Here is a 27,085-nt window from a genome sequence, read left to right as displayed (position 1 = left end):
ATGCTTCCTCCCTTATGCCAAATGGTTCTCTATACATGTTATATAAGTTTTGATATCCAGTTTGAAAGATAGATAAAATCTTCTAGGTTTATTTCTGTTTTGGGGGGACTACAGCACTTTAACCATGAGATCAATTATTTTGGGGCGGTTGTTTTCTTGGTCTGCTATTTGTTTTTAACCCTGATCTGTTATTCTAAGTATACTGATAAAATGGTTCAAAGGACTATTGAGGACATAGCTATGGTACCATGTGTTGACAATACTTTGCATTGTTGAGTTATAATCTTCCAAGGTGTGGTTAAAGGATATATGAAATGGAGAGTAGAGATAGGAAGTTAAAATAGAGTAGGGTATTAGGAACTAATTTCTCTATTATACAATTTAACTATTGTATAATAGTAGGAGAAATTAGTTCCTAATACCCTATCTCTACTTTAACCCCATAAGATGTCACCCGGTGGGTGTGGTAACTGAGTCTTCAGTACCATTTATCTATCAGGCTGCCTACTTCAGGATGACAAGGAACACAGGAAGACCTGTGAATCCTATGGGCATAAGCCCTCTCAGTTCCTCATAGCCAGTTCCTCGGTCACCAGAAATATTTGGTAGGATACATCATGGTAAAGAAAGCATCCAGCAAGTACAGATGGTGGGCTAACAGAAGCATTTGGTATAAGGAAGGTAAACTCGCACCCAGAGTAAGATTCTTTCCCAGTGAAGGCATACTGCTGCCTCTTCCATGACAGAAGTGTCAACAAAATCCACCAGTCTGGTAGTTACCAGATAGTTCTGGTAGTATCTAAATCAGTTGTGGTAAGGGGACACCCTTTTTGAAATATGTTTTTCCTTCTTTACTACACATTTTCACATTGCAGAAAATATTTTTTACTTGGAGTAACAGGTTCTGAGTTTGGCGCATTATATTAACTGTTAACTAAAAATTCTTCTGCTCTAAACACCTAGAGTGCTAGAATTATTAAGATTGTTGTCCCTTAGTATATCAGAACAACATTCTAACCAATTGAGCTAGTTAGCCAGAACTGTGAATTTTTTCCTTTAGCATTATTTTATCAAATTATAAATGTACAACAGATTCTTAGTTTTATACATGCACTTACATTTTTAAAAAGAAAAAATAATAAAAACAAAACAAACAAACAAAAAGGAAAAACATTATGTCTTATACCATTATCCTGGCTAAAAGCTTTCTTTATTTTTTGTAATTTTATTTATTGATTTTTAGAGAAGAAGGGAGAGAGGGAGAGTGAGAGAAATATTGATTTGTTGTTCTACCTATTTATGCATTCATTGGTTGATTCTTGTATGTACCCTGACCAGGAATTGAACCTGGATCCTAGCTAATAGCTTTTAAAAACTTAGAGGAAAAGCTTTAAAAAGGTTCACATGTTGTAATTGAAAGTTCCTGTGTAATCCTAGTGTCATTCCCCTCCTACTACATCTCCTCCCAACCTGCTCCAGAAAACCGGTTGCTAAATTTGGTGTTTATCTTTTCTATGCGTAACTTTACACTTTCACTGCACATGGAAGTATCCATAAATAATAGGGACTGTTTTGCATATTTTTACATTTTATATAATTAGTATTACATTATGTATATCACTCTACAACTTACAATTTCCTTTGTTTAATTTGACTTTAAGTAGAGATAAGTGTAATGATAAAACCATACTGCTGGGTCATGTCCTAGAGCAGTGGTCCCCAACCTTTTTTGGGTCACAGACCAGTTTAATGTCAGAAAATATTTTCACAGACCGGCCTTTAGGGTGGGACGAATAAATGTATCACGTGACCGAGACAAGCCTCAAGAGAGAGTCTTAGACGGATGTAACAGAGGGAATCTGGTCATTTTTTAAAAATAAAACATCGTTCAGACTTAAATGTAAATAAAACGGAAATAATGTATGTTATTTATTCTTTCTCTGCGCACCGGTAACAAATGGCCCATGGACCAGTACCGGTCTGCGGCCCGGGGGTTGGGGACCACTGTCCTAGAGCACAAGAGGGAGCTAATTTAGGTTGTGTGCAGAGGGAATATTTCTCAAAGGAAGGGATGCTTAAGCGGAAACTAAATTAAAAGAAGCCAGCTGGTCATAATCCCTGACTATGTTGGGACAGGGGTTCTTCCCAGATGATTTATTGTTTTGCCAGATTTGGAAGCCATCATTGTAATTTAAAAAGCTACAATGCAGAATTCATATTATGTAGCAGTTTCTTGGCCTTATTAGCTTATAGGATGTAACCAAACAGAAAAGATAGTATAAAGTAGCAGATCTCAAAATGTGGTCTTCAGATTCCTGTAAATAGTAAAAACTCTTTTCATAATAAAACTAAGGCAATACTTTCCTTTCTCACTTTGTGGACATTTTTTCTGATGTTGTAAGAGTACTTGGTGGATAAAACATTGGTGCCCTACCATCCAATAATATTAGTACTCATTGTATTCTTTACCAATCACGCATTTGCAGTAAAGTAATAAGTTCAGCTTTCACAAAAGTTGTCTTTGATGAAATAGTAGAAATTTTTTACTTTAGTAAATCTCAACATTTTTTCATCAGAAGAAAAAAATTTAAATATATGTAGTGATAAATATTAATAGGCTTATCATGGTGATCATTTCACAATATATACAAATAGCAAATCACTATATTATGTATATACCTGAAACTAATATATGTTCATTATATCTCAATTTTTAAAATCTTATTTTAAAAACTTCACCTTTTAATATTCTGTACTATGTAATGAAAGTATGCTTTATTAAAGTACATCTATTACAGGTACAGTTGTTGTTTTGAAAAACAGTTATGCAGTTGTTTGAATTGTAAGCAAAACTAGTCAATTTTTTATCTACTTGGTAGAACAATGGACAAGATAACTGTGGTTATTCAGGTTTGGAAATTTGGTAGGACATCTCCTTGGATCCTCATCTTGAATGATCCAAGCCTTTTATTTTAAGGAAACAACTGACTGTATTTGTTGCTAATGATAAAGTCCAGCTTTCAAACAAAAATTAAAATTTTGGAAAACATTTATTTTTCACAATGAGCTTGACTATTTCTCAGTAGAGAGTTCTCTGGTGAGATTGGCCATGAAATTAATTAGCATAATTCTTTTAGAAATTAAATGAGTTAACATTTGGAGGATCTTCATAATTCAGTGAAACAATAATCCTCCAGATGACCAAAGCTTTGATGTTACAAAACTAACAGTGTTGCCTGACCTGTGGTGGCGCAGTGGATAAAGCGTCGACCTGGAAATGCTGAGGTCGCCGGTTCAAAACCCTGGGCTTGCCTGGTCAAGGCACATATGGGAGTTGATGCTTCCAGCTCTTCCCCCCTTCTCTCTCTGTCTCTCTCTCTCCCTTTCTCTCTCCTCTCTAAAAATGAATAAATAAAAAATAAAAATTATAAAAAAAAACACTAACAGTGTTGATGCTTTTGTAGGCATGTTTTGCTATTGTCAGTAATACTTCAAGACAGGAACAAGGCTTTCTTTTCTGAAGGGGATTGGGGCAGTGTGTCACAAGACCCACCCAGAGCTGTATCCAAGAGGTATTGTTTTGGGCTCCTAACAGCAGAGATGTGATGATTCTTAACATAGATTTATTTTTCTCACATAATGAGAAATTTGAAGGTAGGCACATGCTGATGTCTGTCTTTTTTATTATCTTTTTATTTGTCTTTTGTTATTTTTATTATATTTTTTATTATATTTTCCCATGCTCTCAGTGTCTGCTAGACCTCCAGCCAACATGTCTGCATTCTAAGCAGCAAAGGTTCCAAGAAGTTCACCCAGTTACTTCCACTTGTATATTCTATTTGATAATAGAGGCTAGTAAATAACATTTTTCAACAGGCACATCATCTAGAGTCCTGTCACAAAGGAAGATTGGTTATTGGGAGTGGCAACTAATATTCTTTGCCAAAGAAAATCATCATTAATCTAGATAGTAGGGAAAACATTAAAAAATCTATCAGTCTGCTGAAGTGGGCTGAGTGAGCGATGAAGTTGGAGGGAGGGTAGGGATATGAGTGTGGCAAGAAGTGGCTGGATTTTAAAAAACTAGTCAAGTAGGTAAGAGTTAAAGAATTTTGACATCTGCAGTTGGAATAGTGGACAGGAAAGTCACCAGGAATTTAGAAGGTAACTTTTAAAAGTTCAGTGAGTTTTTTTGGAGAAATCACACTTCATGTACTTCCTCTGGGCAGCAACTGGTGAGTTACCCTCCACCCCAGCCCAGCCCCCAAAAGAGTAGTAGCTAATAAATTCCAAAATTCCACAAGGCTGAAGATTTTACCTTTGATCTTAGTGAAATGTCAAGGCCACAAAATCAGTGTAAAATTTTACACTATTTATTTTAAGCCCCTGGAAACATAAAGACGTGGAAAAAGTTCTTTGAAGCAGTAGAACAATGTGCTCTCATGTAGTACGGAAGGTGTGCTCAGTTCCTAAACATCTTCTGTGAGATCGCTTCCCTATAGTCATGATACTAACCTGTTGGAACTGAAACATCCCCATTTAATGCTGGGACCCTTCAGTGAGAGGATGACCCTTTCGCTGGATCTCTCCACTCTCTAGATTCATCATAGCAAAGGGATATGTGGCAGCGTAGTGTTTAGAGTTCAAAGCTTTGATTGTCAGTTCATTCTCCTTGGTTTCAAAGCTCAGCTCTTCTGTTTACCCTCTATGTGATCTAGAGCATGATTAGTTAAGCCAGTGGTTCACAAATAGGGTGATTTTTGTCCCCCTAAGGGACATTTGGCAATATATGACATGTTTGGTTGCCATAACTGGATCAGGCGGTGCCATTGGTATCTAGTGAATAGAGACTGCTAAACTTGCACAAGACAGCCTCCCCAATCCACCAGCAAAGAATTATCTGGCCCAAAATGTCAGTAGCGTTGAGATTAAGAACACTTGTTTTAACCTTTCCAGCTCTTCATTTCTTTACCCATGAATTGGAGTTAGTAATAGTATCTATTTAATTGTTTGTGAGATGGTTAGGTTAGATGAGGTAATTCATGTAAAATTCATAACATAGTGCCGGGCACATAAATGCTCCGTTAATGTAAATTGCCATCATCATTATCATCACTAGTAACTATTCTGGAATTTAGACTGAACATGCCATACACTACCTGTAGCCATGCAGCCAGGAAAGTTTGTGCTTTCCTTCATTTGATGAAAAATTCTGACGGACAGAAAAATGAGGAATGCAAGGGAAGAAATCCTCTTGCTTATAGAGTCAAAAATGATAATAAATTAATAATTACTATACTTTAAGTTCTAAGAAAACGATGCACAATTTTCTTCATGTAAACAGCGTTCTTCACAATGATGTTCTTTTTTTCCTCGTCTTTCTTCCTTTTACACCATATTGCAAAGGCACACCTGCTTGTCTCCCCACATTTTTTGGAGTTTAAACTCTCTTTTACTCTCTTCTGGCTATCAAGAACTTGGGAACTATCAAAGAAATAGAAAGCATTGGCCAGTATAAAGCATTAATATATTTGAAAATTACTCATGCCATCACTATAGATTATTCATATAGTAACCATATGAGCTGCTGTAATGTTTGCTAAGTTTTCAAACCTACAATTTTCATTTAGCAATTATGCTAAGACATACTGGAGCAACCCTGTAAACCTTTAAACTTCACTTAGTAACCATAAATTCCTTTATATTGCAATGATATTAAGAGTTATCTTTTATTTTTCAAGGCAAATGCAATAGGCCGAAGTGCTAAAACTGTCCGAGAATTCCTAGAAAAGAATTACACAGAAGATGCTATAGCTAACGACAATGAAGCTATCAAATTAGCAATAAGAGCGTTGCTAGAAGTAAGTGATCTAATAAAGCATATTCAGAAAAGCATGGCTTTCCCCTCTCATTCAATTGCTTATTAAAACACAAAATTTCCTGCAGTAATTCTAATATTGCACTTGTTGTACATTAGGTGGTCCAGTCTGGTGGAAAAAACATTGAACTTGCTATAATAAGAAGAAACCAACCTTTGAAAGTAAGTCATTAACCAAATCGGAGGAATTACTATATCTGTAGTATAGTTTGACAAAAGTTAAAATGTTGACACCTGTAGAATCTTCAGAAGTCTTACACATCCCTTAGCATCCGTTGACACTATGGCCACTTCTGTTTCATTTCTGTAAGTTAATACTCACTAATTTGTATGTGCTTATTGCAAGCTGTTACCTAGCCCTAGCCCCTTGTGAAGACCTAGAGGTGCTGAGATCTACATATAGACCTACCACATTTAGTATATGTTCTTATAAGTAGGAACCCCTACTGAGTCAGTCCTTCATGGGTCAGTTTAGCATATTCACTATGGAGATTCATTCCTGGTACCATAGAGAGAGCAGTTACTCTTCCTGTATCTTTAGATCTTCTGAAACCAAGATATGCTTCTAGCTAGTGTCATTCAACTCCTGTTTATATCATTGTTCGCCCTCCAGGCTTTTAACATAATATTATCCTTCATTGTGTCAAAAAACCCTCCACCCGTTCTTCATTGCCTACTGGTTTTGGATCTATTTTCTCCATATTTCATTTAAAAGTGCTGTGAACCACTGTTAAGACTTGAATTTTAACATCTAGTGGGATAACCTTTCTGTATAAATTTTGTCAGCCATTATGGGTTAAAACTGCTGGACCATAAAATAAATTGTTCAGAATAATGTGATAAATTGTTCACTATCATTCACTCTCGTTCATTAGGTAGAACTTTACAGTGTAGTTTGCCAACTAGCTCTTTTTTAGCTGAGAGTATGAGAAACTATATAAAAAATGTGCTAAAACTATTTTACATATACTTTTTCTTCATTTTAGGGGAAATATTTCAAGAGGAAGTGGTGTTGAAATCAGTGCTATGTGGAGCAGTAGGATTTTGTTTTAGAGGGGCTTGTTGTCATTGTTGCTATGATACCACATTCCCATATTTTATTAGGTAACCAACAAATGGGGATATGAGAATAGGGCAGTATCAAAGTTTCAATGAATTAGAGAAACAGGGACAGAATGGTGGGGTGTTCCCCTACACAGCCCCACATAATAAATAGGATAATGAACACAGAATGTGGAGATTGGAACTAGGCCAGGTTGTCACTCCTGCTGGACACATGTACCAACACCACAGCGACACAGAACCACTCAGTCCAGAGTCACCTCTCTAGCCCCATCACAGATGCACACACACACCCAGTTATATATGTTTTTTACTTATGAGTGGTAAGATGGTATAAGTCCTGGCAGCGAACTTATAGTATCCTTCCACATGATATTATTTCAGGATAAGCCATGTGGCAAATAGAACACATGCTTTGGAGTTTGATAGATCTGGACTTAAGTTCTAGCAGATCAGTTTGTTTAACAATATGACCCTGAGCAACTTATTCCCATCTTTGATTTTAAACAAAATAATGATTTTCCCTGGCCAAATGGCTTGATTGGTTAGCACATCATCCCGAAGCACAGAAGTTGCCAGTTTGATTCCCAGTCAGGGCACACACAGGAGTGTTTTATATTCCTCTCTCTCTCTCTCCTTTCCCCTCTTGCTGAAATCAATATATATTATATATATATATATAATTTTGACAGAGACAGAGAGAGAGTGAGAGAGAGGGACATAGAGGGACAGATAGACAGGAAGGGAAAGAGATGAGAAGCATCAGTCTTCGTTGAGGCACCTTAGTTGTTCACTGATTGCTTTCTCATATGTGCCTTGACCGGGGGGACTCCAGCAGGGCAAGTGACCCCTTGCTCAAGCCAGCAACCTTTGGGCTCAAGCTAACAACCATGGGGTCACATCTATGATCCCACGCTCAAGCCGGATGAGCCCACACTCAAGCTAACGACCTAAGGGTTTCAAACCTGGGGCCTCCGCGTCCCAGACAATGATCTATCCACTGCGCCACTGCCTGGTCAGGCAATATAAAAATATTTTTAAAATAAAATAAAATAAAAATGATTTAAATAAAATAAAAACTCTTTGATTTGTATTTAGTGAGGGAGTTGTAAATAAAGCAGTGTAAATCATCTTTATCCTATCTTTTATGGCTACTTTATGAGCTGATAAAATAGTCAAACCCTATCAGAGAATCATACAGTGGGGTCGGATAGGGAGAGTTCAGTAATGAATTTTTTGCTCGTGAATAGAATAAGTCTTGAATTAAAGTAATTTTAGCCTGACCAGGTGGTGGCACAGTGGATAGAGCATCAAATTGGTATGTGGAGAACCCAAGTTCAAAACATCAAGGTCGCAGGCTTGAGTGTGGGCTCACCCACCTTGAGCATGGGATCATAGACATGACCCTATGGTCACTATCTTGAGCCCAAAGGTCACTGGCTTGAGCCCAAGGTTACTGGCTTGAGCAGGGTGTCATTGGCTCTGCAGGAGCCCCCCATCAAGGCACATATGAGAAAGCAGTCAATGAACAACTAAGGTGCTGCAATGAAGACTTGATGCTTCTCATATATCTCCCTTCCTGTCTGTCTGTCCCTCTGTCTCTGTCCCTCTGTCTCTCTGTCTCTGTCACAAAGAAAAGTCATTTTATAACCCTGGTCAGGTAGCTCAGTTGATTAGAGTGTCATCCTAATATGCCAAGGTTGCAGGTTAGATCTCTAGTCAGGGTACACACAAGAATAAACCAATGAGTGCATGAATAATTGCAACAGGAAATCAGTGTTTCTCTCTCCCTTCTTCTCTAAAAGTCAATAAATAGGCCTGACCTGTGGTGGTACAGAGGATAAAGTGTTGTCCTGGAATGCTGAGGTCAGCGGTTCGAAACCCTGGGCTTGCCTGGTGAAGGCACATATGCTAACTATTCCTTCCCCTCCTTCTCTCTCTCTCTCTTTTCTTTCCAAAATGAATAAATAAAAAAATCTTTAAAAAATAGAAATAGCCTGACCAGGCGGTGGCACAGTGGATAGAGCGTTGGACTGGGATGCAGAGAACCCAGGTTCAAGACCCTGAGGTCACCAGCTTGAGCATGGGCTCACCTGGTTTGAGCACAGCTCACCAGCTTGCACCCAAGGTCTCTGGCTAGAGCAAGGAGTTACTCAGTCTGCTGAAGGCCTGTGGTCAAGGCACATGTGAGAGAGCAATCAATGAACAACTAAGGTTCGCAATGCGCAACAAAAGACTAATGATTGATGCTTTTCATCTCTCCGTTCCTGTCTGTCCCTGTCTATCCCTCTCTCTGACTCTCTCTCTGTCTCTGTAAAAAATATATATAAATAAATAAATAAATAAATAAAAATAAAATATAAGTCAATAAATAGATTTTTTTTTCAAAAAATAGTTTTAAAGTTATATTTTTATGTAGGATATATAATGCAGTATCACATTTTACCCTGCTTTCTTTTTTAGCACAATGATAGTGGAAATGTGAGAGATTTCTAGTTTTTGTCCATAATAATTACAAGAATGTTGCTGTTGACCCTTTGAAACATTTCATTGTATATTTGAAGTAATAAAGTTATAAATAGAAAATAGCACTTTTAAGATGTAATAGGTTTATTTCAGATTGTAAATATTTAGAAACTATTGGTATAATTGCAATTTGTTTTTTACTTTTTTTCTTTCCAGATGTTTAGTGCAAAAGAAATTGAATTACAAGTCACTGCAATAGAAAAGGAAAAGGAAGAAGCAGAGAAGAAAAAGTCAAAGAAGACTGCCTTAATTACTGTGAACACTGGGAGCTTTTAAAATTTTTTGTACTCCTTGGAATTATTTAGCAAAGTTTTAAAGGAAATAAGTTGATTTATGGCATTACATTAGGAGTTAATGTGCTGGCCAGATATGTGTGTCTCTTCAGTATATTACATGGTCAGATGTATATTAGTATGAAGATTTTCTTTGAAAAAAATTTTCAAAAGCAGTCAATTCCACATAAACCTGAGACTATACTCTGTAACTTGTCCGGTGTGTTACATTTCTTCATATATGCAAATTTAATTGTTTTTTTTAAATTTTATAAAGTGAATAATTTGGTCATGTTTGAGTATTTATTCACTGTCAGGTAGAGGGATACCTATTCGAAAATAAACTGAGTATGATACTGAGTTGCATTTCTAAAAGAATGGTAAAAAAGAGAACCTGGAGCTGAGCAGGGGAACTGACACCCAGTTCTGGAACAGACGGAATAATGTGACATGACAGTAGTCAGTTCAGAGACTGCAAGGTGGGACAGTGGGGGGTTTACCCAAACAGGCACTAGGAAACTTTTGGGGGTAGAAGTTCTGGGTTTTATGGTGATTTACACAGGGGTAAATATATATCAAAAGCCATTGCGAAAGACAAGATGGCACTGGAGTAGGCAAACATACCAACATCCACCTCCCAGAACCAAAGTGAATTACAAACTAATTTTAAGAAATATCATCTGGAAAAACCAACTTTGGACTAAACTAAGATGACTCTTCAACCAAGGAATACTAAAGAAGCCACACCGAGACTGGTAGGAAAAGCGGAAACGCGGAGAGGGCAGCCCAGCTCCCCGGAGCGAAGGGCAGCCAGGAGAGACTCACGTGGCAGGAAGTGAGTTTAGCAGAGAGGGAAGGGTCCAATCCCAGGAACAAAGCCCCAGCCTGCAGCCCCAGAGCCTAGAAGAGGCATAAGGGCATATTTAGCTGGAAACAAGTCAGGATACTGTTTGTGAGAAAGAGTCTGATTTCTCAGACCCAGGATTCTTCTTAAAGGGACCGCACAGAAAACCTCTCTCACAACCACTCACCCAGGGCTCCGGGGGACGGGGAGAGAGGAGAGAACCGGAGTAGCAGGAAGAGAGTGTAATCTAGGAGGCACAGGGAGAAACATTTTGGGAGACAGCCACCCTAACCCCTGGGACAAGTCACTCCCCAAATCTGAAGTGAATATTTTCCCCGGAAATAGCAATACTAGCAAAGGGAAGCAGGACACCAGCCAAACAAGCTCTCCCGCAGCACTCAGAGCAGGGTTGCTTAGAAGGAGGGAGCTTTCGGGAGCACCTAAATATATAAAGCAGACTTTGATGGATTTAAAGGGCGAGATCAACAGCAATACTATAATAGTAGGGGATTTCAATACCCCATTAACATCACTAGATAGATCCTCAAGAAAGAAAATTAACAAAGAAACAGCAGAATTAAAGGACATACTAGATCAACTTGATTTAATAGATATCTTCAGAACCTTCCACCCTAAACAGCAGAATATACATTCTTTTCAAGCGCTCATGGTACATTCTCTAGAATAGACCACATGTTAGGGCACAAAAGCGGTCTCAACAAATTTAAGAAGACTGAAATCATATCGAGCACTTTCTCTGATCACAATGGCATTAAACTAGAAATCAACCACAACAGAAAAATTGAAAAATTCTCAAACACTTGGAAACTAAATAGCATATTATTAAATAATGAATGGGTAAACAATGAGATCAAAGAACAAATTTAAAAATTCATAGGAAAAAAACGATAATGAGCATACATCAACTCAAAATTTATGGGACACAGCAAAAGCAGTCCTGAGAGGGAAGTTCATAGCATTACAGGCATACTTCAATAAGCTACAAAAAGCTCAAATAAACAACTTCACCCTACATCTGAAAGAACTAAAAAAAGAATAGCAACTAAAGCCCAGAGCTAGTAGAAGGAAGGAAATAATAAAGATCAGAGCAGAAATAAATGACATAAAGGCTAAAGAAACAATACAGAGGATCAATGAAACCAGGAGCTCATTCTTTGAAAATGTAAAGATCGATGAACCTTTAACCAGACTCACCAAGAAAAAAAGAGAGAGGACTCAAATAAATAAAATTAAAAATGAGAGTGCAGAAATAATAACTGATACAACAGAAATACAAAATATTGTCAGAAAATACTATGAAGAACTGTGCGCCAAAAAACTAGACAACCTAGATGAAATGGACAAATTCCTTGAAACATATAATCTTCCAAAAATTAATCTGGAAGAATTAGAAAACCTAAACAGACCAATTACAACAAATGAGATTGAAACAGTTATCAAAAAGCTCCCAAAAAAGAAAAGTCCTGGGCCTGATGGCTTCACAAGTGAATTCTACCAAATATTCAAAGAAGAACTAACTCCTATCCTTCTCAAGCTATTTTTAAAAATTCAAGAGGAAGGAAGACTTCCAAACTCCTTTTATGAGGCGAGCATAATTCTGATTCCAAAACCAGGCAAAGACAACACAAAGAAAGAAAATTATAGGCCAATATCCCTGATGAATTTAGATGCTAAAATCCTCAACAAATATTAGCAAACCGGATCCAGCAATATGAAAAAAATCATACACCATGATCAAGTAGGATTTATTCTTGAGAGGCAAGGCTGGTACAATATTCGCAAATCAATCAATGTGATTCATCACATAAACAAAAAGAAGGAGAAAAACCACATGATAATTTCAATAGATGCAGAAAAAGCATTTAATAAAATTCATGATCAAAACTCTCAGCAAAGTGGGAATACAGGGAACATACCTCAACATGATAAAGGCCATCTATGACAACCCCACAGCCAACATCATACTCAATGGGCAAAAATTAAAAGCAATCCCCTTAAGATCAGGAACAAGGCAGGGGTGCCCCCTTTCACCACTGTTATTCAACATATTTCTGGAGGTCCGAGCCACAGCAATCAGACAAGAAAAAGAAATAAAAGGCATCCAAATTGGAAAAGAAGAAGTAAAACTATCATTATTTGCAGATGATATGATATTGTATATAGAAAACACTAAAGTCTCAGTCAAAAAACTACTAGACCTGATAAATGAATTCAGCAAGGTGGCAGGATATAAATTCAATACTCAGAAATCAGAGGTACTTTTAAACACTAACAACTGTCAGAAACAGAAATTAAAGAATCAATCCCCTTCACCATTGCAACCAAAATAATAAAATACCTAGGAATAAATTTAACCAGGGAGATTAAAGACTTGTACTCGTAAAATTATAAAACATTGATAAAAGGAATCAGGGAAGATACAAACAAGTGGAGGCATATACCGTGCTCATGGTTAGGAATAATAAATATCATTAAAATTTCTATTATTACCCAAACAATTTATAAATTCAATGCAATACCGATTAAAATACCAATGACTTACTTCTAAGATATAGAACACCTATTCCAAAAATTTATATGGAACCAAAAGAGAACATGAATAGCCTCAGCAATCTTGAAAAGGAAGAATAAAGTGGGAGGTATCACACTTCCGGATATCAAGTTATATTATAAGGCCATTGTACTCAAAACAGCATAGTACTGGCATAAGAATAGGCATATAGATCAATGGAACAGAACAGAAAACTCAGAAATAAACCCACACTTTTATGGACAACTGATATTTGACAAAGGAGGTAAGAGCATACATTGGAGTAAAGACAGCCTCTTGAACAAATGGTGTTGGGAAAATTGGACAGCTACCTGCAAGAAAATGAAACTAGACCACCAACTTACACCAGGCACAAAAATAAACTCAAAATGGATAGAAGACTTAAATGTAAGCTGTAAAACCATAAGCATCTTAGAAGAAAACATAGACAGTAAGCTCTCTGACATCTCTCGCAGCAATATATTTGCCGATTTGTCTCCACAGGCAAGTGAAATAAAAGACAGGATAAACAAATGGGACTTTATCAAACTAAAAAGCTTCTGCACAGCTAAAGACAATAAGAACAGAATAAAAAGACAAACTACACAATGGGAGAATATATTTGACATTGTGTCTGATAAGGGGTTAATAACCAAAATCTATAAAGAACTTGTAAAACTTAATACCAGGAAGACAAACAATCCAATCCAAAAATGGGCAAAAGAGATGAATAGACACTTCTCCAAAGAGGACATACAGATGGCCAATAGGCATATGAAAAAATGCTCAACATCACTAATCATTAGAGAAATGCAAATTAAAACCACAACAAGATATCACCTGACGCCAGTCATAATGGCGCTCATCAACAAAACAACACAGAATAAGTGCTGGCGAGGATGTGGAGAAAAGGGAACTCTCCTGCACTGCTGGTGGGAATGCAGACTGGTGCAGCCACTGTGGAAAACAGTATGGAGATTCCTCAAGAAATTAAAAATCGAACTGCCTTTTGACCCAGCTATACCACTGTTAGGAATATACCCCAAGAACACCATAGCACTGTTTGAAAAGAAGAAATGCACCCCCATGTTTATGGCAGCATTGTTCACAATAGCAAAGATCTGGAAACAGCCCAAGTGTCCGTCAGAGGATGAGTCGATTAAAAAGCTTTGGTACATATATACTATGGAATACTACTCAGCCATAAGAAATGATGACATCGGATCTTTTACAACAACATGGATGGACCTTGATAACATTATACTGAGCGAAATAAGTAAATCAGAAAAAACTAAGAACTATATGATTCCATACATAGGTGGGACATAAAAATGAGACTCAGAGACATGGACAACAGTGTTGGAGTTACAGGGTGGGGGGGAGGAGAGGAAGGGAGTTGGGGGGAGGGGAGGGACAGAAAGAAAACCAGTTAGGAGGTGACAGAAGACAATTTTATCAATGTCACCCCAAAAAAATTAATCCAAAAAAAAAGAATTTGTCTCATGGCTAATTCAGGCAGTTAGAAGAATAGTATAAGGATGCTAATTCTGCTTCTCAGGCCACATCCTGCAAAAGGGGCCCCAAGAAAATTAGTGATTTGGTTCCTCTGATTTTGCTAATTGGATTTAAAAAATAGGTCAGGAACGCCCTGAAATGGAGCTAACAATACATGGGCATAAATTTAAAGGACTTTTAGATACTGGAGCTGATGTATCTGTTATTGCTAAGCTACATTGGCCTCCTTCCTGGCCCACTCATGCAGCAGCCACAGAATTACAAGGTATAGGGCAAAATAAATTCCCTCAACAAAGTTCTAGTTTTCTACATTGGGAAGATTAAGAAAGTCATTCTGGATTTTTTTTAAGCCTTATATGCTCCCTGGATGGCCAGTTATTTTGTGGGGTAGAGATGTTTTGAAAAATATGGGAGCGTTGCTTGTCAGTCCTAATGGTTTATTCAGTAATCAGATGCTTGATCGGGGATTTTTGCCCACCAAGGGACTAGGGAAAGAACAGCAAGGAATTCTCACCCCCATAGAAGTGGCACCCAATACCAGAAGGTGTAGATTAGGATATCAAAATTTAGCATAGGGGCCTTGGTAGCTCCTGCTACCTCAATAATGCATTGTGCAGACGCAATTACTTGGAAATCAGGTAATCCTGTATGGGTAGACCTATGGCCCCTTTCTCAGGAGAAACTTAGGGCAGCTGCTCAATTGGTACAAGAGCAGCTACAGCTTGGGCACATTGAACCATCTAATAGCCCATGGAATACACTTCCATATTTTGATCTTGTTGCCTCCTGGATTATCAAGGGGCATAGGTGATCCTTACAGCTTATAGTTTTTGAGCCTCAAAATTACTGTTGTTCCTTTTTTCAAAGGATTAACAACAATGGCTCTGGGAAACTTCCACTAAATGGCAAACCGCTCTTGCAAATCAATGGACAACTTTATACTGAAACTGTCAACTTAAAATCAGCTCAAAGACTAGGATTATATGCCATTATCATGGCTTTTAAGCATTTGCCATATTCCTTCTTTTATCTATATACAGACAGCAAATATTAACTTATGGTGTTTCCACTATAAAGACTGCTGTCTTAGGGACAAATGCTGATGAACTATTTCAGCAGTTCCTCCTTCTTCAAAGACTTCTATGTCAACATAAAGCTCCATGTTTTATAAGACATACTTGAGCTCACTCCATGCTCCCTGGAGCTTTAGCACTAGGGAATGCCCTTGTTGATCAAGCTACCCAAAGAAAATTATTTGGAGCAGCCATGACAGATCGGTACAAGAGCATTCAGTCTCATACTATTCATCACCAGAACGCTGCAGCCCTGTGTAAACAGTTTCAACTTTCTTGGGAAGCAGCATGGCAGATTGGGAAATCCTGTCCAAGGGGTCCTATTCTACAATTTGTCCCTTCATTTGGAGTTAACCCTCAAGGACCCCTACCAGGACAACTTTGGCAAATGGATGTTACTCATATACCTTCATTTGGCAAACAGTCCCATGTCCACGTTACAGTGGATACCTATTCTGGATTTATAGTAACCTCTGTCAGAACAGGCGAGGCTGCTAAGCATGTTATAGCTCATTGTCTGTATGCATTGTTCTATTATTGGATTTCCTAAACCTGGTTAAACTGACAATGCTCCTGCATAAGGAGCAAAAGCATTTAGAGTATTTTGTCAAACCTTTTGAATTATGTGTATTTCTTACAATCTTTAAAGTCAAGGTATTATTAAAGTGTACCCAGCAAATATTTTAATGTCAATTAAAAAATTTTTTAGCCTGACCAGGCGGTGGCGCAGTGGATAGAGCGTCAGACTGGGATGCGGAAGACCCAGGTTCGAGACCCCGAGGTTGCCAGTTTGAGCGCGGGCTCATCTGGCTTGAGCAAAAAGCTCGCCAGCATGGACCCAAGGTCGCTGGCTTGAGCAAGGGGCTACTCGGTCTGCTGAAGGCTCGCGGTCAAGGCACATATGAGAAAGCAATCAATGAACGACTAAGGTGTCGCAATGCGCAACGAAAAACTAATGATTGATGCTTCTCATCTCTCCGTTTCTGTCTGTCTATCCCTCACTCTGACTCTCTCTCTGACTCTGTAAAAAAAAAAAAAAAAAAAAAAAAAATTTAAAGGGGGGAGTCATATCCTGGAACTCCTATGGGTCTACCATATCATGCTTTTTACTTAAAATTTAAAAAATTTTTTTTGAATGCTGATGAACAGGAGACGCCAAATCTTTTTCTCCTGAAAACTTCTACCTTCTTTTATTTGATCCAGCTAATAACACTGTTTTGTCTTTTTCCAAATAGCTCCAGATATATGGGAAAGGTTTATATAGGCGGATGGGGATCCTCAAACCCCTCAGCGAGAACTTCTGAGCATGGCTTTTAAGATAACAAGAGGCAGAAAAAGCCCAATAGAGATCAGGTGAACTATCAGCTTTTAGGATATGCCCTTAAAGTTTCCAACACCCCAAAGGGGTCTCATAGGATGCTATCTGGGTCCTGCTTCAATAGTGAAAAGCAAGGTCATTGAGCTAAAGCCTGCCACACTTACATGCCTTTGCTGTGAGGAAACAGGGACACTGGAAGGTAGGCTTCCCCCTCGCTCCTCTAAGGGAGGGTTCAGTCTCTTCCAGCCCTGCTCCAGCCACCTATGACCTAACCCTGCCCAGAATGCTGGGGTTTGCCTCTGAAGGCTGAAGGTGACCAGGGCGGTTGGCCCCATCTACGACACTGTGGACGAGCCTAGGGTATTTCTTCCAAGAAGCAGGTAAACTGATCTCATTTGCACAAGGGCCACTTAACTATGTCTTGCCTGAATAGTCAGGTTTTTTATTCTTCCCTCGAAGATCTCTGTTGTGGGTATTGATAGTCCTATTTTCTGCTGCTTTGTTTAATATATAGTGTTTCCTTTATTCCTCCTACCTCAATGCCCCACTCATATTTCAGGCTGGGACCTACTCCTACTTTAGAGCTCTCTTTCCCCCTTTTGCCAACTTCTATTATGAATCTACCTTTGCCACCCAGCTTAGTGTATCCCAAGGTTCTCTTTACCACGCCACAGTCACAGAGCTCCAGGGAAAAGCAACCTTGTCTCATCTCTCCATGTAGAGGAGAACAGAAGCTCCATCTCCACACATGCTGCAGATGACTTTTCCAGTCTATCTGAATCATTACCAGCTAGAAGCAGTGGTCACTGGGTCTTGGATGTGAGCTGCAAAGTATAGAATTGTGACAACAATCCCAGTGCCACGCGGACTTTTCCTGGACTCCTGCTCCTTGTGACAGCTCCTAACAGACTGAACTGGGGTTGGGTTGCATTTGCAGGGATTTGGAATGGTGATGGTGCCAACTTGGACTTGGTGAACATGTTAAGGACACTACTCTTTTATGGATTCTTGCTGTATTGGCCAAGAGTTTGCTTAAGGCTTTAATCACTGTAAAAAAAAAAAAATAGAAAACTGGATAAAGACTATGGGGCACATATACACCATGGTATACTATTCAGCCATAAAAAATGATGACATTGGATCATTTACAACAAAATGGTGAGATCGTGATAACATTATACGGAGTGAAATAAGTAAATCAGAAAAAAAACAAGAACTGCAGGATTCCATACATTAGTGGGACATAAAAACGAGACTAAGAGACATGGACAAGAGTGTGGTGGTTATGGGGGGGGTAGGGGAGGGGCACAAAGAAAACTAGATAGAAGGTGATGGAGGACAATCTGACCTTGGGTGATAGGTATGCAACATAATTGAATGACAAGATAACCTGGATATGTTTTATTTGAATATATGTACCCTGATTTATTGATGTCACCCCATTAAAATTAATTTTTTTAAATGGTAAAAACACTCTTGTGTTGGTAAATTGTCAAAATTTTGTCAGTCTTGTCCATTTTTAAATATTTTTTCATTTATTTTATGTTTTTCATGCTATAAGCTGCAGTATATCATTTTGTTCATAGAAGATATTGAAGGCCTAATTCAAATAGGCTCTTAAAGTAAAATATGTAAAGAGCTTATAAGGGTGTCTGAACAGAGTGCTATATGAAAAAAAGGAGAGAAATGCAAACATGTCATTCTTAATTTCGATTTCTATTTTATCTGAAGTATCTGCAGCATGTTAGATTTGTTGCATATTCCTTAAGACATATGAGTACTTATTACTGTGAGCTTCGCATTGTGCTAGGGTATTGAGAGGAGCTAAAATAGTATAAAATGATCCCTCCCCACAGAGGGCGTTTAATCTAAATGGCCCATGAAAAAAATGTGCTTAATGCCTATAGTGAAGTTGTGTCTTTTAAAGCAAGGGATATATAGCCTGACCAGGCAGTGGTGCAGTGTATAGAGCGTCGGACTGGGACACGGAGGACCCAGGTTCGAAACCTCGAGGTCGCCAGCTTGAGCACAGGCTCATCTGGTTTGAGTACAGCTCACCAGCTTAGACCCAAGGTCGCTGGTTTGAGCAAGGGGTTACTCGGTCTGCTAAAGGCCCGTGGTCAAGGCACATATGAGAAAGCAATCAATGAACAACTAAGGTGTCGCAGCAAAAAACTGATGATTGATGCTTCTCATCTCTCTCCATTCCTGTCTGTCCCTATCTATCCCTCTCTCTGACTCTCTCTCTCTGTCCCTGTAAAAAAATAAAATTAAAAAAATTAAGCAAGGGATATTAATAGGTATAAAGTCAAAAGCCTAACTTCTTTGTTATTTCAGAGCTTTGTCTCTCTCTCTCTCTCTCTTTTTTAGCAAGACAGAGAGAGGGATAGATAGGGACAAACACAGACAGACAGGAAGAGAGAGAGATGAGAAGCATCAGTTCTTTGTTGTGGCACCTTAGTTGTTCATTGATTGGTTTCTCCTATGTGTCTTGACCCGGGAAGGGGGTCTCCAGTCAAGGGAGTGACACCTTGCTCAATCCACAACCTTGGGCTTCAAGCCAGCAACCATGGGATCATGTCCCACTCAAGCCAACAACCCCACACTCAGCTGGTGAGCCCACACTCAGGCTGATGCCCTCAACGTTTCGAATGTGGGTCCTCTGTGTCCCAGGATCATGCTCTATCCACTGCACCTCCACCTGGTCAAGCTGCCTCTCTTTTCTTAATAGTCTGTTTGAAAACAGTGAAGAGAGACGTTGAATTTTTGCAAAAGAATTAGAAGCTCAAAGGAGGCCTGACCAAGCGGTGGCGCAGTGGATAGAGCGTCAGAATGGGATTCGGAGGACCCAGGTTCGAGACCCCAAGGTCGCCAGCTTGAGCACGGGCTCATCTGGTGTGAGCAAAGCTCACCAGCTTGGACCCAGGGTCGCTGGCTTAAGCAAGGGGTTACTCAGTCTGCTGTAGCCCCACGGTCAAGGCACATATGAGAGGGCAATTAATGAACAACTGGGGTGTCACAACGAAAGGCTGATGATTGATGCTTCTCATGTCCCTATGTTCCTGTCTGTCCCTGTCTATCCCTCTCTCTGACTCTCTATCTCTGTAAAAAAAAAAAAAATTAAAAAAAAAAAAGCTCAAAGGAGAAGGTAAAAGAATCAATTTGGAAAAGAAGCTTTTAACCTGAAACCTATGCACTTGTTGATTGATGTCACCCTGTTAAATTTAATTTTTTAAATAAAATTTAAAAAAGAAAAAAGTAAAGAAGCTATAAGAGTTAAACCTCTGGTGGTTGTAGTGCTCTGAGGCAAAGGCAAAGGAAAGAGCAGAGTCAGAATTGTAAGTGCTATAAAGACCTTACAAGGCCACCTCACTGATTTTCATTGTGGGCCAAATTCCTGTAGTCCCTGGTGCTGCGCTTCACTTCCTCCAACATAAAGGCTGTACGGTACTTTCTCGGGCGGACCGCGCAATCTGTTCTCCAATCTGATTTGCACCCTGTATCATTTCATCGGAACCATGGAATTTCATGGCTCTCTATACCCCTCCTCTTTAAAACTTTGAATTAAAGCCAAATACTTGTTCCCTGTCATCTTCTGGCCCTGCTTATGTATCCAAAAGCAAAAGTACTTCCCAAGCAGAAAGCTTACTAAACAAAATTTTAGCCCTCTGGAGAAAAAAAATCCACTACTTTAGATAATCAGATCAGCTCCCACTGGACATATATCTCAACACACATGCACATGCACACACATGTACACACACACAGGAGGGGCAGGGTGTTCAGATTATCTTATTGTATGGCAGTGACCTCACTGTGAATCCTTGATGCTCTGGATATGTGGCTTAGCATCTTCCATATACCTCCTTTTTGGTACTCATCATACTCTATTGAAATTATCTATTTGATCTACTTTTTTAACAAATATTGAGTGCTTTTAAGTGACAGACACTGTTAGTTGCTAGAGATACAGTATAAAAGTAGACTCAGTTATTATCCTCATTACAGTGTTTTGTGAGTACCTAGAGGTAAAAGGAACACACCATCCAAATGATATGGTTATAATTCTCCTTATTTGATTAAAACTAAATAATTCTAATTACAATTGGGATTAGTGCTGTGAAACCTTGTGTCTGTCTTCCCTACAAAACTTGTTCTTCAGGAAGCATAACTGGGACTTATATCTTTTTCATCATTGTTTCCACAGCTTGCGTATCATTAAAACTTTTATACATGTTGTTGAGCTGGGTTAACTTGCAGATACTTGCAACTGGCGACCTCAGCATTCTAGGTCACCGCTTTATCCACTGAGCCACAGGTCAGGCCAACCTATGATTTTTTACTTTACGATGGTGTGGTAATAATATGCATTCGATAGAAATCATACTTATAATTCTGAAGTTTGATCTTTCCCGGGCTAGTGATATGCAGTACTCCCTTGCAATGCTGGGCAGCAGCTGTGAGCACAGTTCGGAATCAGTCATGCAATCGCAAGGGTAAACAACTAATACTCAGCATTGTATTTATTGTGAGAGATGATTTTGCCCAACTGACAACTAATTTAAGTGTTCTGAGCATGTTTAAGGTAGGTTAGGCTAAGCTATGTTAGGTGGATTAAGTGTATTAAAAGCATTTCAACTTAATGTTTTCAATTTATGATGGTTTTATAAGGACAAAAACCTATCATATGTCAAGGAGCATCTGTAGTCTAATCTCTCATTTGGTATAGAAGTCAAATTCCTAATCTCTTTGGCTCTTGTTAAACATGATAGTGATGGGAAGACACCACATACTATAAAAATATACTATATGCTAGAGCCCCTAAAACTGGATTCAGTGCCTGGTTAATAAAAATGGGGGACTTTCAGGAAAAAAAGAATTTGTTGTTATGCAACACAGTATGACACTAGGAAGTCTTCTGAAGGTACAGTAATTTGAAGTGTCATTCCTCTGCTATTCATGCCTGATTGAACATTCTTTTTTCCAGGTACCAGATATGAACAAGATAAGACTTGTTTTAAAAGAAGTCATATTACCAAATAGTTGAGCCTGTTCTTACAAGTTATATGAGTAATGAAAAGTATATCTCTCTTACATTTTATCCAAAACAACATTACTGCTATTTAATATTTCAGTTTTGCCTCTTTTACTGAGAGAAAATTCCCCAACATGCAAACACTTTGTGCTTTTTCTTACTGATATCCTCAAAATGAGATCATCACAAATATTTGACTTTAGGAATCAGCTAAACAACTTCTCTTTCCATATGGTTAACTTAGTAGTCTGAAGAAGAGACCTCTCATTGCAGACATAGAAATGCTGGATAAAAATCTAATAAATATCCTTTTAAATGCATAACTGAACTCATAAGAAGTAAAAGAAAAGCCCAGAGGCCAAAAACAGAAAAGGCTGTGAAAATCAGAGAAAGCATTTGAGCAGATGCTGGTGCTACACTGGAGGAAGTTGAATAGGCACAGGGAACAAGTAAACCTGAAATATGACTAGCCTAAAAACACTTTTTTTTTAGAGAGAGAGAGAGAGAGAGAGAGGAGCAGACAGGGGCAAATAGGAAGGGAGAGAGATGAGAAGCATCAACTCAGTTGAGGCAACTTAGTTGTTCATTGATTGCTTTCTCATATGCCTTGGTGCGGGAAGGGGGCTCCAGCAGAGCCAGTGATGCCTTGCTCAAGCCAGAGACCTTGGGCTCAAGCCAGCAACTTTGGGCTTTAAGCCAACGACCTTTGGGCTCAAGCCAGTGACCATGGGGTCATGTCTATGATCTCACACTCAAGCCAGCACCCCTGTGACCTCAGGATTTCAAACCTGGGTCCCAGGCCAATGCTCTATCCACTGCACCACTGCCTGGTCAGGATAAAAACCACCTTACTGGGATACTTGGTTTATGGTAACTGACATTGCATATCAGTGGTAAAGGATATAATGCTTTAATAAATGGTAATGGGACAACTAACTGGTGATCCACTTGGAAAAAAAAAAACACTGGACCTCTACTTCACACCATTAAAGAACAGTAAACCAATTCCAGATGAATTGACTTAAATATAAAACTTACATGCCTGACCAGTGATGGTGCAGTGAATAGTCAACTTGGGGCGCTGAAGTCCCAGGTTCGAAACGCTGAGGTCACCGGATAGAGCATGGGCTCAGCCAGCTTGAGCGCAGACTCGCCAACTTGAGCATGGGGTTGCTGGCTTGAGCCCAAAGTTCACTGGCTTGAAGCCCAAGGTCGATGGATTGAGGCCAAGGTTGCTAACTTGAACAAGAGGTCAGTGACTTGGTTGGAGTCCCCTGGTCAAGGCACATATGAGAAAGCAATCAATGAACAACTAAGATGTTGCAACAAAAAATTGATGCTTCTCATCTCCCTTCCTTTCTGTTTGTCTCTCACTAAAAGAAAAAGAAGAAAGAAGAAGGGAGGGGAGGAAAGGCAAAAAGAAAATACCTATAAAATTTTTAGAAGACAATGAAAAATAGCTTTAAGACCTTGTGGGTAAGAATAGAGTTCCTAAACAAGATACAGAAAGTGATAACATTAAGGGAAAGATTGATAATTCAACTACCTGAAAATGGAAATTAAACAAATCTATATACTTTTAATAAAGTCAAGAAGGCACATGCCCTTTAGCCAGCAATTCCACTCTGAGAAACAGCTTACAGAAACTATAGCATATGAGCATAAAAACAGTCACAAAGACATTGTTTGTGAGAACAAAAATATTAGTAGTAACCTAATACAAATATTGATCGACTTACGACCTATGCAACTTATGACCATTCGACTTTATGACCACAATCGCTAGCTACAACTGCTCCACGTCTGGCAGCGCAAGTGTTCCCCAGCTGGGCGTAGGACAGTGCAGACCAGTTTCTGGCAGCACTACCATCATCTCCGCATGTACCATTTCAACTGTTATCCTAGACTCGGTACAGCAATTTGTGTTTTGTGTCTTGGATATTTTTCATCAAACCTCTCCCAAGATGTCTACCAAGAGGAAATTATCTTTGCAAATATTAAATGAGTCATACTGGTAATGCAGTGTTTTACTTAAACCCGATGAATGTAAAAATAAGAAACAAAATGGTGTAAAGATGATACAAATGGCATAAAATGAACAAAGAAAATTATGATATATAACAATAATGAAATAAAATTATGATAAAATATGACTTAAAGATTTTTATAACATCATTTCATAGTACTGTACATATAGCCTACTCAACTTGTGACCAAATCGTGTTACGACCAGTCTGTCTGAACCAATCGTAGTTGTAAGTCAAGCACTAGCTGTATTCATCAACAGAAAAATAAATGAATAAATTATCATTTACTCATACAGTAGCATACCTTTTGACAAGGGAAAGGAAACACTACAGCTAAATGTATCAACCTGAATATATCTCAAAAACAGCTTATTGAGCAAAAACTAAACCAGTTGTGAGAGACTACATAAAATGTAATATTTATAGAAAACTTAAAGACCAATAAAGCTAAATATAGGGTTTATTTTTTTTAATTCAGCTTGAGGAGGGGAGGCAGAGACAGACTCCCCGCATGTGCCTCAACATGGATCCACCTAACCAGTATTCATCTGGCAAGCCCACTAAGGGGCAATGCTCTGCCCATCTGGGGCATTACTCCATTGCTCAGCAACTGAGCTCTTCTTAGTGCCTGAGGCACAGGCCATGGAGCCATCTCTCTTTTTTATTTAATTTAATTAACTTATTTATTTTAGTGAGGGGGAGAGAGAAGGGGGGAGGAGCAGGAAGCATCAACTCCCATATGTGCCTTGACCAAGCAAGCCTGGGATTTTGAACCGGCAACCTCAGCATTTCAGGTTGATTTTTTATCCACAGTGCCACCACAGATGAGGCCCATGGAGCCATCCTTAAAGACTGGGGCCAACTCGTTCCAATTGAGCCATGGCTGTAGGAGGGGTGGGGAGAGAGAGAGAAGCAAGAGGGGGGAGGGGGGAGAAGCAGATGGGTGCATCCCCTGTGTGCCCGGAATGGAAAATGAACCTGGAATATCCACATGCCAGGCCAAGGCTTTACCACTGAGCCAACTGGCCAGGGCCAAATATAGGGTTTAAATGATATAATATTTGAAGTAAAACTGGAGAAAAGTAAGTCATGGTTGTTGCAAAATTCAGGATAGCGGTGGACAGGAATGCACAAGAAATAGCAATGCTTTTGTAAAGCGGCATGGTAGTACCTGCATGTTCACTTCATTAGTCTCTCAACTGTACATGTTAGTTATCTTCATTTATTTATTATGTATCTTATAATTATAAATCCAAAAGATATTTAGTACAGAAGAAAATGAAGAAAATTTAAATATGCATACCTTGACTTCAAGAAGCATTCTGTGTGAGAAAAATGAAAAGCATGTGTAACCACAGTATGTTGTGTTGTCTATGGATGCATCCATATGCAGTAAAAAAAAAAAGCAAAATAAGGATGTTAGGAGAGAAGAGAACACAGGGCTGCCACTACAATTGATATGACATATTTCTTAAGAAGTGAATGATATCAGTATTCATAATAATATTCCCTTGTCTAACAAAGCCACAGACATCTTGCTTCATTGCTAAGGTTAGCACCTAACACTTTAAAATATTTTCTTTTTCCCTTCTTCTTGGTCTTCTTGAGTGAGATGACCAAATGAATGAAGTAATGAAAGACATGACAATCTCACCATTATTTGAAGTGAAATAATGATTATGCAATTTACTTAAGAAACAGATTTCTGGAGTGACGTCAGAGAAATGGCGCCATGTGGAGGGCTCCCGATACCTCTCCCTGAAATTTCAACAAATTCAACAACTAGAAACAGAAAAATAATCCCAGGAGGATCTGAAATACACATACACCAAACAAAGGTACGATTGGGCAAAACAGTAGCTAAATATATCATCCATTCTGAAGGAAATAAGACGAGGAATGGAACACTCCACCTTCCTCACTGACCTGAGCAAGGGTTGCTTTCACTTGGAAGTGAGAGAAAGCGTGGGCTGGGGTGTGGAAAAAGCTGGGCTGGGGCAGAGACGTTCAAGCTGAGGAGAGAGTGTGCCTGCGACTCAACCCACACGGAGTGCAGAGCTAACACCAGTAGCAGACCCCGGCAGAGGTGGGCGAGCAGTTGCTTTGTTTACTCCCGATATCCTGGTCAGCGAGCGCAGACAGAATACAAGTGGTTCCTCCTAGCACCCCGGGCGTGGGTACCCATGTTCCCGGACAGAGGGACAGGGTCAGAGACTGTCAGCAGTAGCCTTCTGCTGGGCTGCAACCAGTCTTGGTGTAATCCCTGCTCCCCAAACAACAGTGCGCAGAGAATGCGTGAAAGCTGGCTTCCCTACACCCGGACCTCTCTGGGCAGGGCACCTCCACCAGCCATACAGGCTATCAAAGCACATTACCCGGGAAGAAAAATATGGAAGTACTAGGGGGAGGGGCACACAGGAAGCTTGCAGACAGTCTTTGGAGCAGATCCACGGATCCAATCGCTGAAATTAGCTTAACCCACAGTCTGCTCATTGCCCAGCTGGCTTACGCCAACAGCAGCTCTGGCTGACAAGGTCTTCTTTCTCAGGTCTGTGATCTAAGAGAACTTGATGGAGAGATGTGATATTTTTTAGGATCTCTTGCCCTGCATGCAGTGGCTGGGTCAACTTCCTGCCAGCCAGTACAGGGTAAAAAACACATTCCTATGGAACAGACCTTAGAGAACACTGCAAAAGTTGGGCAGGGTAGGCTGTAGGCTTCTTAACAAGGGAGAAGCCTGCAGAGAGCATTCCCAAGGAACACTAAGGCAAAATTAACTAGACATACCCAGGGTACCTTAGAAATGAGCCTGAACAAAAGTCAACTCACCCCCCTACCTGCTTAGGCTGGTGGCTCTGGTCGGCAGAGCTTTCATACTCAGGGATGTGCTCTAAAAGGACCTAGAGGAGGGACTTGACAGCTTTTAAGACCTCCTGTTCTACAGGCTGTGACTAGGGCATCTTCCTGCCAGCCAATACAGGTTA

General features: G+C 39.3%; 1 protein-coding gene across 1 annotated transcript in view; it reads left to right on the top strand.

Moving 5' to 3' along the window:
- PSMA8 (proteasome 20S subunit alpha 8) overlaps positions 1 to 9,742 on the top strand; it is a 34,309-nt gene extending 24,567 nt beyond the window's left edge. The window contains exons 5-7 of the mRNA XM_066352295.1: positions 5,742 to 5,861; positions 5,978 to 6,040; positions 9,623 to 9,742. Coding sequence (XP_066208392.1) covers positions 5,742 to 5,861; positions 5,978 to 6,040; positions 9,623 to 9,742 — 303 coding nt within the window. The remainder of the gene's footprint in view (positions 1 to 5,741; positions 5,862 to 5,977; positions 6,041 to 9,622) is intronic.
- The last annotated feature ends 17,343 nt before the right edge of the window (positions 9,743 to 27,085 follow it).

The sequence above is a fragment of the Saccopteryx leptura genome, chromosome 11, assembly GCF_036850995.1.
Source record: "Saccopteryx leptura isolate mSacLep1 chromosome 11, mSacLep1_pri_phased_curated, whole genome shotgun sequence".
In the NCBI taxonomy this organism is placed as follows: domain Eukaryota; kingdom Metazoa; phylum Chordata; class Mammalia; order Chiroptera; family Emballonuridae; genus Saccopteryx; species Saccopteryx leptura.
Note: the sequence above shows the minus strand (reverse complement) of the source record. Positions and strands in the feature narration are given on the sequence as shown.